Genomic DNA, 13,564 nt, shown 5'->3' on the forward strand with positions numbered 1-13,564 from the left:
AGGAAGAACTCACATTTTGCGAGTTTGTCGGGAGTGGGATTCGATCCCAGCTCCTCGGCGTGATAGTGAAGTGTTCTAACCATCACACCAGGTACGCTCCACATTCCTTCAGAAGTTTCTTCTGGGATTCCTACAGAAGTTCATTCAACGATGTCCAAATGTTCCTTCTAAGATTCCTTCGAGAAGTTCCTTTAGGGATTCTTCCAGGAGCTCTTCCAGGGATCGCTTCTGAGATTGTTTCGTAGATTATTCCAGAATGATTTACGAATTCCTCCAGGAGTTATATCAGAGATTTCATCAGAAGCTCATTCAGGAATTCCTACAGGGATTCCTTCAGAGTTTCTTGCAGGAGTTTCTTACAAAATTTCCTTAGGATCATGTAATCATGTATATCTCCAGGATTGAAGGAACTGCCATGGAGTTTCTTTGCGATTTTTTCCAAGACTTCCTTCTGGAATTCCTTTTGGCATTCTTTCGGGGTCTCCTCCTGGAACTCTTCTTGAAGATCCTTACCCCTATCTGAAAAGATTCCCTATGGAAATCATTCAAGGTTTCCTCCTGGAATTCCTTCGAGATTTTCTCTTGAAAATCCTTCGGGGATTGCTTCTGAAATTTTTTCAGAAATTCCTCCCGGAGTTTCTTCGGGGATTCTCCCCTGGAATCACTGTAGGAATTCTTCCTGTAATTCCTTCGGAGATTTCTCCTGGAATTCCTCCGGGGATTCCTCCTGGAATTCCTTCGCAGATTCCTCCTGGATTTTTTCAGGGATTCCTCCTGAAATTCTTTCGGAGATTCCTCCTTCGGGGAATACTCATGGAGTTCCTCCTGAAATTCCTTCGCAGATTCCTCCTGGAATTCCTTCGAGTATTCCTCCTGGAATTCCTTCCGTTATTTCTTCTGGAATTCCTTCTGGGATATCACATGGAATTTATTCGGGGTTTCCTCCGAGAATTTCTTCTGAAGTTCCTACGCGGATTCCTTTGGGAATTCCTCATGAAATTCCTTTGGAAATTCCTCATGGAATTCTTTAGAGTATTTCTCCTGGGCTTCATTCAGGTATTCCTCCTGGAATTCTATCAAGGATTCAACCTGAAATTCCTGTTGGGATTCCTTCTGGATTTCCGTCGGAGATTCTTTCTGAAATTCGTGCGGAAATTCCTCCTGGTTTACTCTTGGAATTCCTTCTAGGATTACTCCTCAAATTTATCCGGGGATTCCTCATGGAATTTCTTCGGAGATTCCTCCTGGACTTCGTTCAAGGATTCCCCCTGGACTTCCATCGAGAATTCTTCCTGGAATTTCTTCAGGGATTCCTCATGGAATTGCTTCGGGGACTCCACCTGCACTTCCTTCGAGGATTATTCCTGGAATTCCTTCGGGGTCCTCTTGAAATTCCTTCGGGGATTCCTTCTGAAATTCCTTCGGGGGTTCTTCATTGAATTCCTTCGGGGATTCCTCCTGGACTTCCTTCGGGGTTTCCTCTTGGAATTCCTTTCGGGTCATCCTGAAATTTATCCGGGGATTCCTCCTGGACTTTCTTCGGGGATTCGTCCTGGAGTTCCTTAGGGGATTCCTCTTGATTTTTTTTTTGAAATTCCCGCTGGAAATCTTTTTCTTTTCATTTTTTCTGCTTGGAGTTTTTTTGTGCATTCTTGCTGGAATTCCTTGGAGATTCATGCTAGAATTCCTTCGGAGATTCGACCTTCGCGGATTCTTCATGGAATTCCTTCTGCAATTTCTCTAAAATTAAAATTAGGTATTTCTTTAGACTTTTCTGTTGGGATCCTTGAACCACCACAGATTCCTACAGAAGTTCCTCCAGGCCCAAGGTGTCATACAACAGTTACTACAGGGATTAGTCCAAGAGTGTCTTAAGGGATTCCTCCTGCAGCTCTTTCAAAGTTCCTCTAGCAATTCTTTCGGGGATTCCTCTGTCTAAATAGTGCGACCTTATTCTCAAATTTGATAGCTCCTAAAGCTTCTAAAAAAACAAAACAAAAACTGTAGCAAAATCGCCGAAAATTTTATTGCCCTTCAATTGCAATGGAGTAATGAGACATGCATTACATTGAAGATACGGGTAATGCCACAATAGGGCACTAGCTACTAAACTTTTCGCAGTGACGGGCCCGAAAAGGACTAAAAGGTATTCGTTCAAACGTAATATTTTATGTCATCAATGGCCTTGAACAAGCTCAGACTACAAATTCCAAAGCGTACTGACAACTGCTTTGCTTCGCCATCGTTGTCATTATAGTCAAATTTCGGTCACGTCGATTCACGCCGCCGAAGACGCCGCCGCTGCCGGTCAAAAATGGCCCTCACGCCGCCGCCGAGCAAAATATAATCGGCGCACAGGTCTGACTGTAAGTCGAGATATATACACGGTAAAAAATCTGCACTGTGATATAAACTGATTGGCACTTGAATTCGCACTACTGTTCAATCAGTTTATTATCAATTATATATCATTTGACAAAGAACATCTACTGCCTCTTCAATTTTAATGTAACTTCACATCAATTCGTTGTTGACAATGTTTTGATTTCAAAACTAGAATTAAAAAAAATGCGTACAGCCGCACCCAGATTCGATACCAGGACCTTTAGAGTCACGATCAACTATTTTACCACTACACTGCTTCACATCTGTTAGAGAAGTGCGAATCGAACCAAACACTTTCTACCGCCTGTCATCTATATTTACTTTCATGCCCAAAACAGTCATTACCAAATCAACAACTTTTCACTTTGGACCGTATTGCTTTTTACAGTAGTGCAAATCGAAGGGATTTGTTGATGTCTTTGGTGGGTTTGTTTTGGTCCTCAAATCAACACTGACAGCATTGCGATCTCAAAGGAAAAGCACTTCTGATCATGTTGATTACGACATTGAATAGTTAAGGGATTTTTCCCTTACATCTAGCGTGCAGAATTTTTACCGTGTACGGGTTTTTGTCAACGTATTTCCTGGATTTTTGCACACTCAGTATTCGATAAAAACTTTTTTTCAATTTCAAGCGATTGTTTTTCTTTCATTTGTACTAACTTTGTTGATTGTTTTTGTGATACTTGCCATTTTTTGAGTTTTGTTTTTTTTTTCTATTGTTTTGTGTCACCAGTAAGTCTACACCTTTTTATTTTTCATCGTCTTCTTTTCAATGTTTTACAGAAAACTTTCCGTGCGATTAGGTTCAACTGCATTTCTGTAGTTAAGTTTGATAATAGAATTCCTGTTGTCACAATATTAGTTGTTATAGAGAAATTTGTTTTCTGTTGCTAAAATATATAAAACCAAGTAAATGAACATACTTTCAACAAAAAATACGCTCTTGTCGACTTTCTTTTTCTATTGATCTAACATGTTTGCATGTATCCCCCAATGCTAACTAATCCCGCCTTGTTTTTTGTATTATCGCCAAAAACCACGAAATTTCTCACAGAGGCCTCCAACCAGTGCCAAATATATCGCGCCAAAACAGTACCGCATCGCCCCTGTTGGCTCGGAAGTCGTTCGAACCGAGCACGGTTGCGCCGCCTTCGCCACGAATTTCGAGGAGACCGTTCCCCAGCAAAGCTTCGCCGGGCATGTAAGTATCGGATTGTTTTCAAAGATGACTTATCAACTTGTTTTGGACAATCAAAATTCAATTATTAGATAAATTGGTATTAATATGAAACATAGTGTAGGTATGATAAGAAGAACAGGACTGTTAGGATAAGTGATAGAATTCATGTATAAATATTTCAGCGGTGTGATAAGCGAGCGTCAGTTCAAGAATTCAGCAGTTTTTATCAGTCGACGATATCCATTGATCAAATCGAATACTTTTAATATATCGTAACATTTCATTAAGTATAAATTTTAACAAAAAAAAAGTATTATATGTATGATTAGTATGTGACAAAATGCAATTACCAACATTTTAATCTTAACTCAATTTTGGCTTGATTATGTATTGCAAACAATACAAGTTATTCTTTTCGAATATAATTACTAATGTCTATTAGGGTGGGTCATTTTGGATTAGGACGGGTCCTAATCCAAACTGTATGCAAAATTTAGGAATCAACAGTTCAAACTTTCAAACATCCAATCTAAAACTGTTCATAAAAAAAATCGATCATAATGACCCATTCTATCGAAAATTGAAATACCTAGTTCGCAAATTGTCTTAAAATAGTTTATCATTTTTCTTTTAATTTCTCAAAAGTCTTCATTTATTAGATTTATTAGAAACAAACTTCTACCCAATTCATTACTAATACTAAACGTGTTTCTATGTTTCAACGTGCGTTTTCTGAATGTGTGTGTGCCGCCACTAACACCACCGCGCCTTCATGATCAAAACACGCACATCATCATAAAATCTGCAAAAACCACCACCTGTGCAAAATTGCTGAATGTCCGCTTGATAAACCTGCTGCTAACAACCTCGCTCGCGTGTGTTGCCCAACGAATCTCGTAACCAACCCAACCTACGAACCACCACCGCATCACCGACCGAATCATCAGTGAGGATTCCAACGATGTTCCTACTTCGCCACCGGTGTACCGGCGGGGAACCTCACGGGAGGACACCGGAGGGGACGTGTTTTCGCGACTGGGCGCCGGCACGCAGGATCCTTCGCCCGGTGGCCACATCAAGGAGTACATGGGAAAGGTGAGGATCCAACCTAAGCGGATTGTTGAGTAATATCCTTAAAATGTGTACTTTCTTTCATTGCAGTTGAAGGCTGGTTCTCCACTGATCTGTACTCACATCGTCGAAGGCCACAGCAATTCCGTTCTGTCCATCAAGGTGTCCAATCAGACGCTCTTCACAGCGGCGGCTGGTAAGTCTCTAAATATAAGTAGTATTACTAGGGTGATTCGCCATTTATTGAATTGCTGAAATTTGTATTTTCATTTGTTTTTCCGTGCATAACGTCTAGATCGTCAAGATCCAGTAATTTCTTATACTTTTCATTGAATTTGAATTCTCTTAAATTAAATTTTTCAACAAAAAAAATAGAATAGTTATAGCTTATCCTAATATTGACTGATTCTTGCTAATTGTTGAACAGTTTACTCTAATAGTCGAAATTTAAAATTATATGTTAAAAAACGTGGGAGTTCCAGACGGGTTTTGGCACATACAGGGGATAGACAAAATGATCGGGACAGGCAAAATTGTCACTTCTCAAAAAATGTTCAACTAGGTGTAACTTTTAGGAAAGTGCATCAAATACTGTAAGATGATCAACTAGTTGTGTATTAGTGGTCAAAATTTGAAAAAGATCGGGCAATTCTAGAAAAAAGGTATAATTATCCGATAACCAACTTTGAACTGTGATATCTCCGGGTTCAATGAACCAAACGCGATGAAATTTTGACCATTTATGACTTATATAATGAGCTCTGAAAAACGTTTGACTAAACTTGAAAATTTTCACAAGTGCAAAGGTAATAGCGATTTAATTTATTTTATGATTTTTTAGTAAATTGGTTTTCTTTTAATATGCATTCCATTACTTTTTCATTTTTTTAAGGCTATGTTATGACTTTTCTTCAAAACATATAAATATTCAAGTTAATCTTGAATTTTGGATAAATTGGTGTTTTATAAGAAAAAACTAACTAATCGTTGTAATTTTCTTCCGCGTTAAGAATTTTAGGTTTAGTCAAAAAAATTTCATAGCTTATTATATAAGTCATAAATGGTCAAAATTGTATTGCGTTTGGTTCATTGAATCCGGAGATGTAACAGCTCAAAGTTGGCTATCGGATAATTATATCTTTTTCCTAGAATCTTTATAACTTCGGGCAGAATAGTCCGATCTCTTCCAAATTATGACTACTGATACACAACTAGTTGATCAATTTACAGTGGAAATTTGAAAATATTTGGTTCATTTTTCGAAAAGTTACAGCTACCTGAAAATTTTTTGAGAAGTGAAAATTTTGTTTGTCCCGATCATTTTGTCTATCCCCTGTATATGCCTTTAGATTTGTGAGGGTTTCTTAGGGCTTCTAAGCGGGGCTTCAGGAATGTCTCAGAGAAGTTTCAATGCGTATCAAGGGGTTTCAGTAGGAATTTAAGGGGCCTTCGATGAAATTTTAGGGAATTTTCAGAAATGTTTCAAGGCGTTTCAAATCGTCTCAGGGTTTCAGGTTATATCAGGGATATATTTTCTGGAACGCACTTGAAACCCTTTGGAACATCGTTGAAACGCCTCTGATATTTCCTGAACCCACCCTTGATCGCCTCTGAGACACGAAGACAAATTTCGTTCTCAGCGTTTCTCAGCAAAGTGAAAGAATTTGTTAATGTTATGGGAAAACAAACTTTTCCGTAGGGCCAACCTGCCTCACAAAACAAACATTTTACATTAATTTCTAAAATAACTATGTTTATTTCAAACATGGATTGCATTTGCGTCAAATCTGACGTATGATTTCGACACTGATTCTTAATTAGGGCCTAACTGACATTTTCGAATTCTCTTCATCGATCCTCTCTTTGTGTTATTACAGAATGTATACTGAGTTTTCTATAGATTTTTGGGTTGAAATACGAAGAAGACGACTACATCTTGCTTCTGAAACAAAAAGAATAATGATTTTGTTTGTTTTGATCAAGTTATAAGCAAAAGAGAGAGTCGATGAAGAGAATTCGATCAAGTCAGTTAGGCCCTTATGAAAAATCATTGTCGATTTGTTTCGAATAGTTTAATTTTTGTAGTCTGAACAAATTGAGGATACTTCTGAAACCCCCTGGAGCTCCAGAAAACATCCCTGAACAGCTCCTGCCACACCTTCAAACCCCTTGAAAATTCCTGGACATCTCACACCCCCTGTTACCCCATTTGCCTCTTGCAATGTCCCTGAGACTCCCTGAAACTCCTAGGATGCCCCTTGAATGCCCAAAACCCCCCAGGAACGCTTCCAAAATCCCCTGGAATACACATGGAACGCCTCTGAAACATACGAGCAGGAGAAAATAGGTGTAGAATACCAAACTCAGGTATGCAAAATCCAATACCTACATCCTAAATGAGATATTAAGAAGCCCTGCATAAGAGGTAAAATACCTCAAATAATAACTGGTTTGTATTCTATGAAAACCAAGAGGATTATGACATGAGGTTTCGCAATATCTAAATAATAATCAGCAATTTTTCCATAATTGCACAATACCTCAAGCAGTGCCCAACACCAAACCAATAACTCGTTGAGGTATTTCATTACAAAACACCAAAATAAAGCCTGTATCTGCATAATCGGGACACAAAAGTACGATAGTAACTCTGTACTGAATCGATAAAAATTTACCATAAAATAACTGAGAACTGTTTGATGTATGTTTATTATGTGTGCAACATTTCATAAAAATCGATGCATTACTTTTAACTGAGGATGAGAAACAAACATACGTGGTTTTTTTAGATTTTGCACAATCATAACCATTTTTTATTCGCATAATAGATGATTCTTTTCCGCTACAATTCAAAGTTCTGTGAGGATAATTACGATAAAAACGATAGCAGCGCCGCGAGTGGTCGATCGACTTTCTACTGAATATTTGAATCAACCGTTTAAAAGGTGATCGATGTGAAGCGATGAGAGTGTGACGTCTGCTTCTCTGTGATACCAGGCTAGCCAATCAATATCTCGTCTTGGTATGATACCTGACTATGGTATGTTGCAGTTATGTGTCAGTTATTCATTCCTGCTCGGGTACGGAATGCCCAAGAAGTCCCATGAGACCCGAGATGAGTAACTTCAAATTGAGTTAAACGTTTTTCAGAGCTCATTATATAAGTAATAAATGGACAAAATTTCACTGCATTCGGTTCATTGAATCCGGAGATATAACAGCTCAAAGTTGGCTTTTGGATAATTCTACCTTTTTCTAAAATGCTTATAACTTCGTGCAGAATAGTCCGATCTTTTCCAAATTTTGTCCACTGATACACAACGAATTAATCGACTTACAGTAATAATTTGAGAATATTTGATGCGCTTTCCGAAAAGTTACAGCTAACTGGTCATTTTTTGAAAAGTGAAAATTTTGCCTGTTCCGATCATTTTGTCTATCCCCTGTATATTACGCCAGAGAACTACAAATGTGAATTTAACTTGGGACTGGGACAACATGTACAAGTTTCAACAAGATACATGACAGAACAATAACATCGTAATACCACAGACAAACAGACGTAACACTTCGAACATTTTTCGAATCAAATCATAGTCACAGAAACATGTTCGCCCAATGCTAAAAGGACTGAGTTTGGCCGACCATGAACTAGGTGGCGGTAGTGGGCAAACGTCAAACTCGAGCAAAAACGATGCGAGCGCCACGGGTGGTTAGTTGGCCAACTATCAAATTTTCAAATAGACCGTTAAATCGGTGTACGATGCAAAATATCAGAGTGTTACGTCTGTTTGTCTGTGGTAATACACTAGTAAAAAGTGGTCTAGAAAATTGGAAAATCCTCTCTATTTTTATGTATAACATATTTTTAAAATTATTTAGTAATTTTCGCCAAAATTCTTTCAGAAATCTGTGGGGTATTAAACTGAACAAAATCCTTCAACTTTAAAAATTGACTCTTATAATAAGTGCCTAACTTACAAAAAAGTTAACCAAAACTTTTCTTCCACACAGATCGTACCGTCAAAGTGTGGGACCTGCGCAGCGGTTCGACGCCCCACTGCTTAACGGGCCACCTGGGACCAGTCGCTGCGGTCGAGTGCGACCCAACAAACAATCTTCTCTTTTCCGCATCGGGGGCCTTCATGAAAGTTTGGGACCTCAGGGATAGTAACATCCGGCCAATCATAACCTTATGGTAAGTACTGCCAACTGTTGCGCTATAAAACGCGAAAGGCTCACATCCATCGATCTTGTCCCGCAGTTCCTCAGGATCGGTTCTTCCGGCGAATGCATCGCTTTCGGACCTGATTCCCGGCGAGTGTTCCATCACGGCGCTCAAACTCGGTGCTTCCGGGAAGCTGTACACCGCAGCGTCGGATAAAGTCCGTATATGGGATCTGCGGACATTTTCGTGCCTCGGGAGGCTCTCCGGTGGTCATCAGGCGGCTGTTATGTGTCTTACCGCCTGGGAGGGTCCCAACAATACTGACCTGGTGGCAACCGGTTCCAAAGACCACTACGTCAAGGTGTTCGAGGTCAATGCCAGCGGCGGTAATGTCCCGCCGTTGCTCAACCTGGAACCTCCCCATTACGACGGGGTGCAGGCCCTTGCGGTGGCAAAAGATGCCACCGGAGTCGACGCGGAGCTGTTTTCCGGGAGTCGAGACTCCGGCATTAAAAGGTGGGACCTACGCACCGGAGAGCTCAAACAGTCGCTCAACAACGCCCACAAAGGCTGGGTGTCCGGAATGGCCATCTATGGGGACATTCTGCTGTCTAGCTGTCGTGGTGGCGTTATTCGCCTATGGAATGTTAAAAATTGTGATAGCCTAGCCGAGATGAAGACCGACCAGTCAATTAACGACATTGTGACCAGCGACAACCGGGTCTTCACGGCGTCCAAGTAAGTATAGAATGCTTTATTTTTTGGTAAAGTTAGTTCCATATGGTCTTTGAGTTTTTTTTTTTTTTTTGATCTCATTAGTAAATTGGGTTGGTGAAGGATTTGTTTCCCATTTCGTTTGCCTTATAGTGTCATTATTCGTAATCAGATGGTCTACATCGTTCAGCATAAAGTCATTTGTCATCAATCTAAATTGTTTGAATTATCTAAAACTTCGTGCCTATCCCAAACTATACATATTCGTCCTCGGTGCACGATCCCCTGATCTAAGAATTTCTCTTAGAATCTTTTCAGGTACTTATCCCGCTATTCTCAAAGGGATTCCTCCGGAAATTCTGTCAGGAAATCCTTCAGAATTCCTTCAAGTATTTCCTCACCAGTTTTCTTCAGGGATTTGTTCCAAGATTTCAGAGATTCTTCCGAAAATTCTATCCGGGATTACCTATTTCATTGATTTCTCACTGAGTTCCTTTAGGGATTTATCCCGGGGTTTTTCCACAAATTTATCCTGGGTTTCCGTCAAGGATATCATCAAAGATTCTTCCCAGAATCCTTTCGTTGATTCCTCCTGCGAATTCTTCATTGTTTTTTTTTTACGGATTCCTTCTGATATTAATTCTGGGATTTTTCAAGAAGTTTTACCAGTATTTCTGCAGTGATTCCTTTATTTTTTGCCTCTTTTGAGGAAATTCCGACATTTTTTCAGATGTTCCTATCGAGGATTACAAATTCCTGCTGAATCCATTCAGGGTTTTCTTCAGAAATTTCTCCCTTGATTGCTTCATTGCGTTGATTCTTCCCAGGATTCTTTACGGAACTACCCCCGGGATTCGTTCGCGATTCCTCCCGAGATTATTTTAATGATTTCTTTAGGGATATCTCCCAGGATTCCATTGGGGATTTCTTCAGAGAATCCTCTCTGAAGTCTTTCTTAAATTTCTCCTGGGATTCCTCCCATGTTTCCTTTCGGGAATTTTTCAGGGATTCCTACATTAATTTCTCTATGCATTCCTTCATGTTTTTTTGGGGTTCCTTCAGGTATTCCTTCTGGGATTCCTTCTGGTCTCCTTTCCGGAATTCCTTCAGAGAATCCTTTCGGGATTGATCTAGAGATTCCTCCCTGGATTTGTACATTGGTTTTTCTTGGTATTCCACCAGTACTTACATATTTCAGGAATTCTCTCAGGATCTCCTCTTGAGATTCTTCAAGGAATTTCTCAAGGATTTTTTTTTTTTCAGGGATCAATTCTGAAGTACTTCTTTTGGCCTACGTCCTATCTGGGACAAAGCTGGCTTCTCATCTTAGAGTTCTATGAGCTCTTCCACAGTCATCTAGAAGGTTAATGTCATACCAAAATGAGTTATGCTATATTACCATGCTATATTATATGAGAAATGACATTATGTCAAACGGAGTAGACCCATCATAATAGAACTATAGCATCATCGGAGGCGGATGGTTTTTTTTACCTTATCGTTATTGTCTATTTTTCTTTTCTTTTCCCTACATTTTCACATCTACTTGTAGTACCGGTGGAGTTCGAATTTGGCGTTTGGCTAATACAGAACTGGAATCGTTGGGAGCTGGTTCTGTGTCTGGTGGTGGCAGTGGTACTAACTCGGGTGGCAGCAAACTAAAGCGTTAATTAGAGTTAATCAAAACAGCAATCAGCCATTATTGGTTAAAACGCCTATTTTACTAACAATTACACTAAATCAAGCGCAAAAGTTACGCAAACGCTACTAAACTTTCAAAATCTGACACCATCAACAGATAAACTAAAAAAACTAGGAGAAGCTTTCTGCTAACAAGGTTTTAATTCACACTAGAATAGCTTTCTTCTCGTAGCCGAAGTAGGTTTTCAAACTAGTTATTTACCTATGATACGAATAATGCAATTGGCATCCCCTGTGAGGGGATTAAGTCTGAATAGGATTTTCAAAATATGACCGGCTTTTTTGTTCTGGACGTCAACAGATTTCGCTTTTCACATTCAAAACTAGTCGGGTTTTTTTATGAATATGACAGGTAAGCGATCAAGGAAAGGCTCTCTCAATGTGCTGGATAGCTTGTTTCAATGCAACGTTTCAGGTTTACAAATCTCGTAGTTTCAATCGTTTTCTGATGGCAACATATAAATCATGAGGTATACTAAACTGAAAGCACTTGGTCTACCAGACAACTTTGCCGAAGACACTATCTTTCTATGTAATCAGGATTCCTGAAACTAGCATAACCTAGTGACGGAATTCCAAATCAAATGACAAATGAATCTTCATCCGTAAAGTCTTGATCTATCGAAAACCTTTGTTGAAGACTCAATTTTTCTAAATAATCAAGATCCTATGATATGAGTTCAAAACTGATATTAACTAAAACATGATATTAGTTTAAAACATATATGCTCTCTAACACCATCTAGTGTCAAAAATCCGTAGTAGACATCGTATCGCCTGGAAGGCATTAAAAAAACGAACCACTAGATGAAGTTGCCTAAAGGCTTAAGATCTAGATCCCTCAAGTATTCCAACTAAACAAATTTTCCACTTGTTTCTGGATTCGAACATGAAATCGAAGCTAATTATTCCTGGTACTTTTGCACAGAGCCTTTCCTGAACTGCCATCGCTTTTGACTGAGAAGAATGGTTTCAACTACGGAACCGAACGAACAGGGACTAAAGATTGAGCACCGTATCTGCCTATGCATTGCATATGAAAATGTGAAACACCGAGAAGGACAGGAATTAGAGTAGATAGAACGCGGAGCGAAAAGCTTTGTAGAGTGGCTTGAACAAATATGGAACAGAAAATATGAAGATAGAGCGTAAGATGAATGTTAGGATTGTAGAAGAACTTTCCGAACTGATGTTAGAGAATGTACAGTTTTATGCATTTATTGGCAGTAGCTGTAGTTTCGTTTTATGGTAGTTTTGTTCGCTTCAGTTGATAAATGACCGTGCTTATTTATTTCCTTACTCATTTTATTTCAAACCATTTTTTTTATTCCTATTTTCTCGCAAGGTCGTGGGCTAGGTTCACCATATGGCTGATGTTCGTAATTTGGCTTCTAGAGTTGATTTTGTTCTTTTTCTGCCCACTGAACCATGCCACCGGTAGTAGGGGTTTTCGAGGGGCTTCCGGAGACAGCACCACGTGTTGCTGTTGATTTGAACGGGCGCGCTTTGGTAGGGTTCGTTGTTTTACTATTGTTAAAAAAATGAGTGGTAGTTTGTTGTCATCTTCTCCATGATGCTGTCAAAGCGTGTAACGTTCTGCATTACATGTTTATCATAACCTTTCTGACGCTCAATTTCTACCGTATCAAATCTCTTTGAACCATGATATATGTCATTTTGTTGTTTATTTCTTCTATGTGGTTTATTCAATTCCACCGAAATTGGTAAATTACTTTTCTACATCTGCTGCTACTGTCCTTTCGTAACATCACTTCATTCTAGTGCGAACAAAATAGTGTTGCTTTTCAGCCTTATATGTTTCATCGGAAAGCCATGTTCGTTTTACAAAAGCGACGTTTAAACCCTATGAGCTGCTTGATATCATCAGTTTCTGTTTCACCAACCGTGTTACTTATAAACATGTCAGAATCATTTTGCCATCGTTTCTTCTGTGTTTTTTAGAATAAGTCATGCTGATCTCACCAAGAAATTTTATTAAATCATTACACATCTATCTAGAAACATTACTTCGACAACTGAGTGATTATCGCTGAAACCAAATCGGTATCTATACGAAATATATAGTCTCGGGGATTAAGATCGGTTTCTAGTGTAGGTTTCTAACAATTAAAAATCGCCAAAACGATAATCTCCAAGAAAGTGATTCTGAGAAAATGCACATTTGCTTACGGTCTTACAAAGTAATGATCTGAGAGTTGCAACTATTATCACGCTCTGGGGTTCTCAAACCTTTACAGGTCACGATCCACCTTTGATTATAATACTATTTGGCCTAGTTGGTTGCCAAATAGGGTAAATGTACTAGTTATAGCCACAGTGTT

At 39.2% G+C, this 13,564-nt stretch overlaps 1 protein-coding gene across 6 annotated transcripts in view; it reads left to right on the forward strand.

Moving 5' to 3' along the window:
• The window catches only part of LOC109408110 (kinesin-like protein KIF21A), a 181,858-nt gene that overhangs the window by 163,371 nt on the left and 4,923 nt on the right, over nucleotides 1-13,564 (forward strand). For 4 of the 6 annotated variants that reach the window (XM_029873550.2, XM_029873555.2, XM_029873556.2 and 1 more), the window contains 6 exons: nucleotides 3,443-3,589; nucleotides 4,516-4,663; nucleotides 4,730-4,835; nucleotides 8,654-8,837; nucleotides 8,904-9,545; nucleotides 11,074-11,904. In XM_029873550.2, the coding sequence (XP_029729410.2) occupies nucleotides 3,443-3,589; nucleotides 4,516-4,663; nucleotides 4,730-4,835; nucleotides 8,654-8,837; nucleotides 8,904-9,545; nucleotides 11,074-11,191 (1,345 nt within the window). In that variant the 3' untranslated portion in view covers nucleotides 11,192-11,904. Of the gene's footprint in view, nucleotides 1-3,442; nucleotides 3,590-4,515; nucleotides 4,664-4,729; nucleotides 4,836-8,653; nucleotides 8,838-8,903; nucleotides 9,546-11,073; nucleotides 11,906-13,564 lie in introns of those variants that run through there. The other 2 variants (XM_029873553.2, XM_029873554.2) reach the window with 2 other exon arrangements.

Source organism: Aedes albopictus, chromosome 2 (genome assembly GCF_035046485.1).
Source record: "Aedes albopictus strain Foshan chromosome 2, AalbF5, whole genome shotgun sequence".
NCBI lineage: Eukaryota > Metazoa > Arthropoda > Insecta > Diptera > Culicidae > Aedes > Aedes albopictus.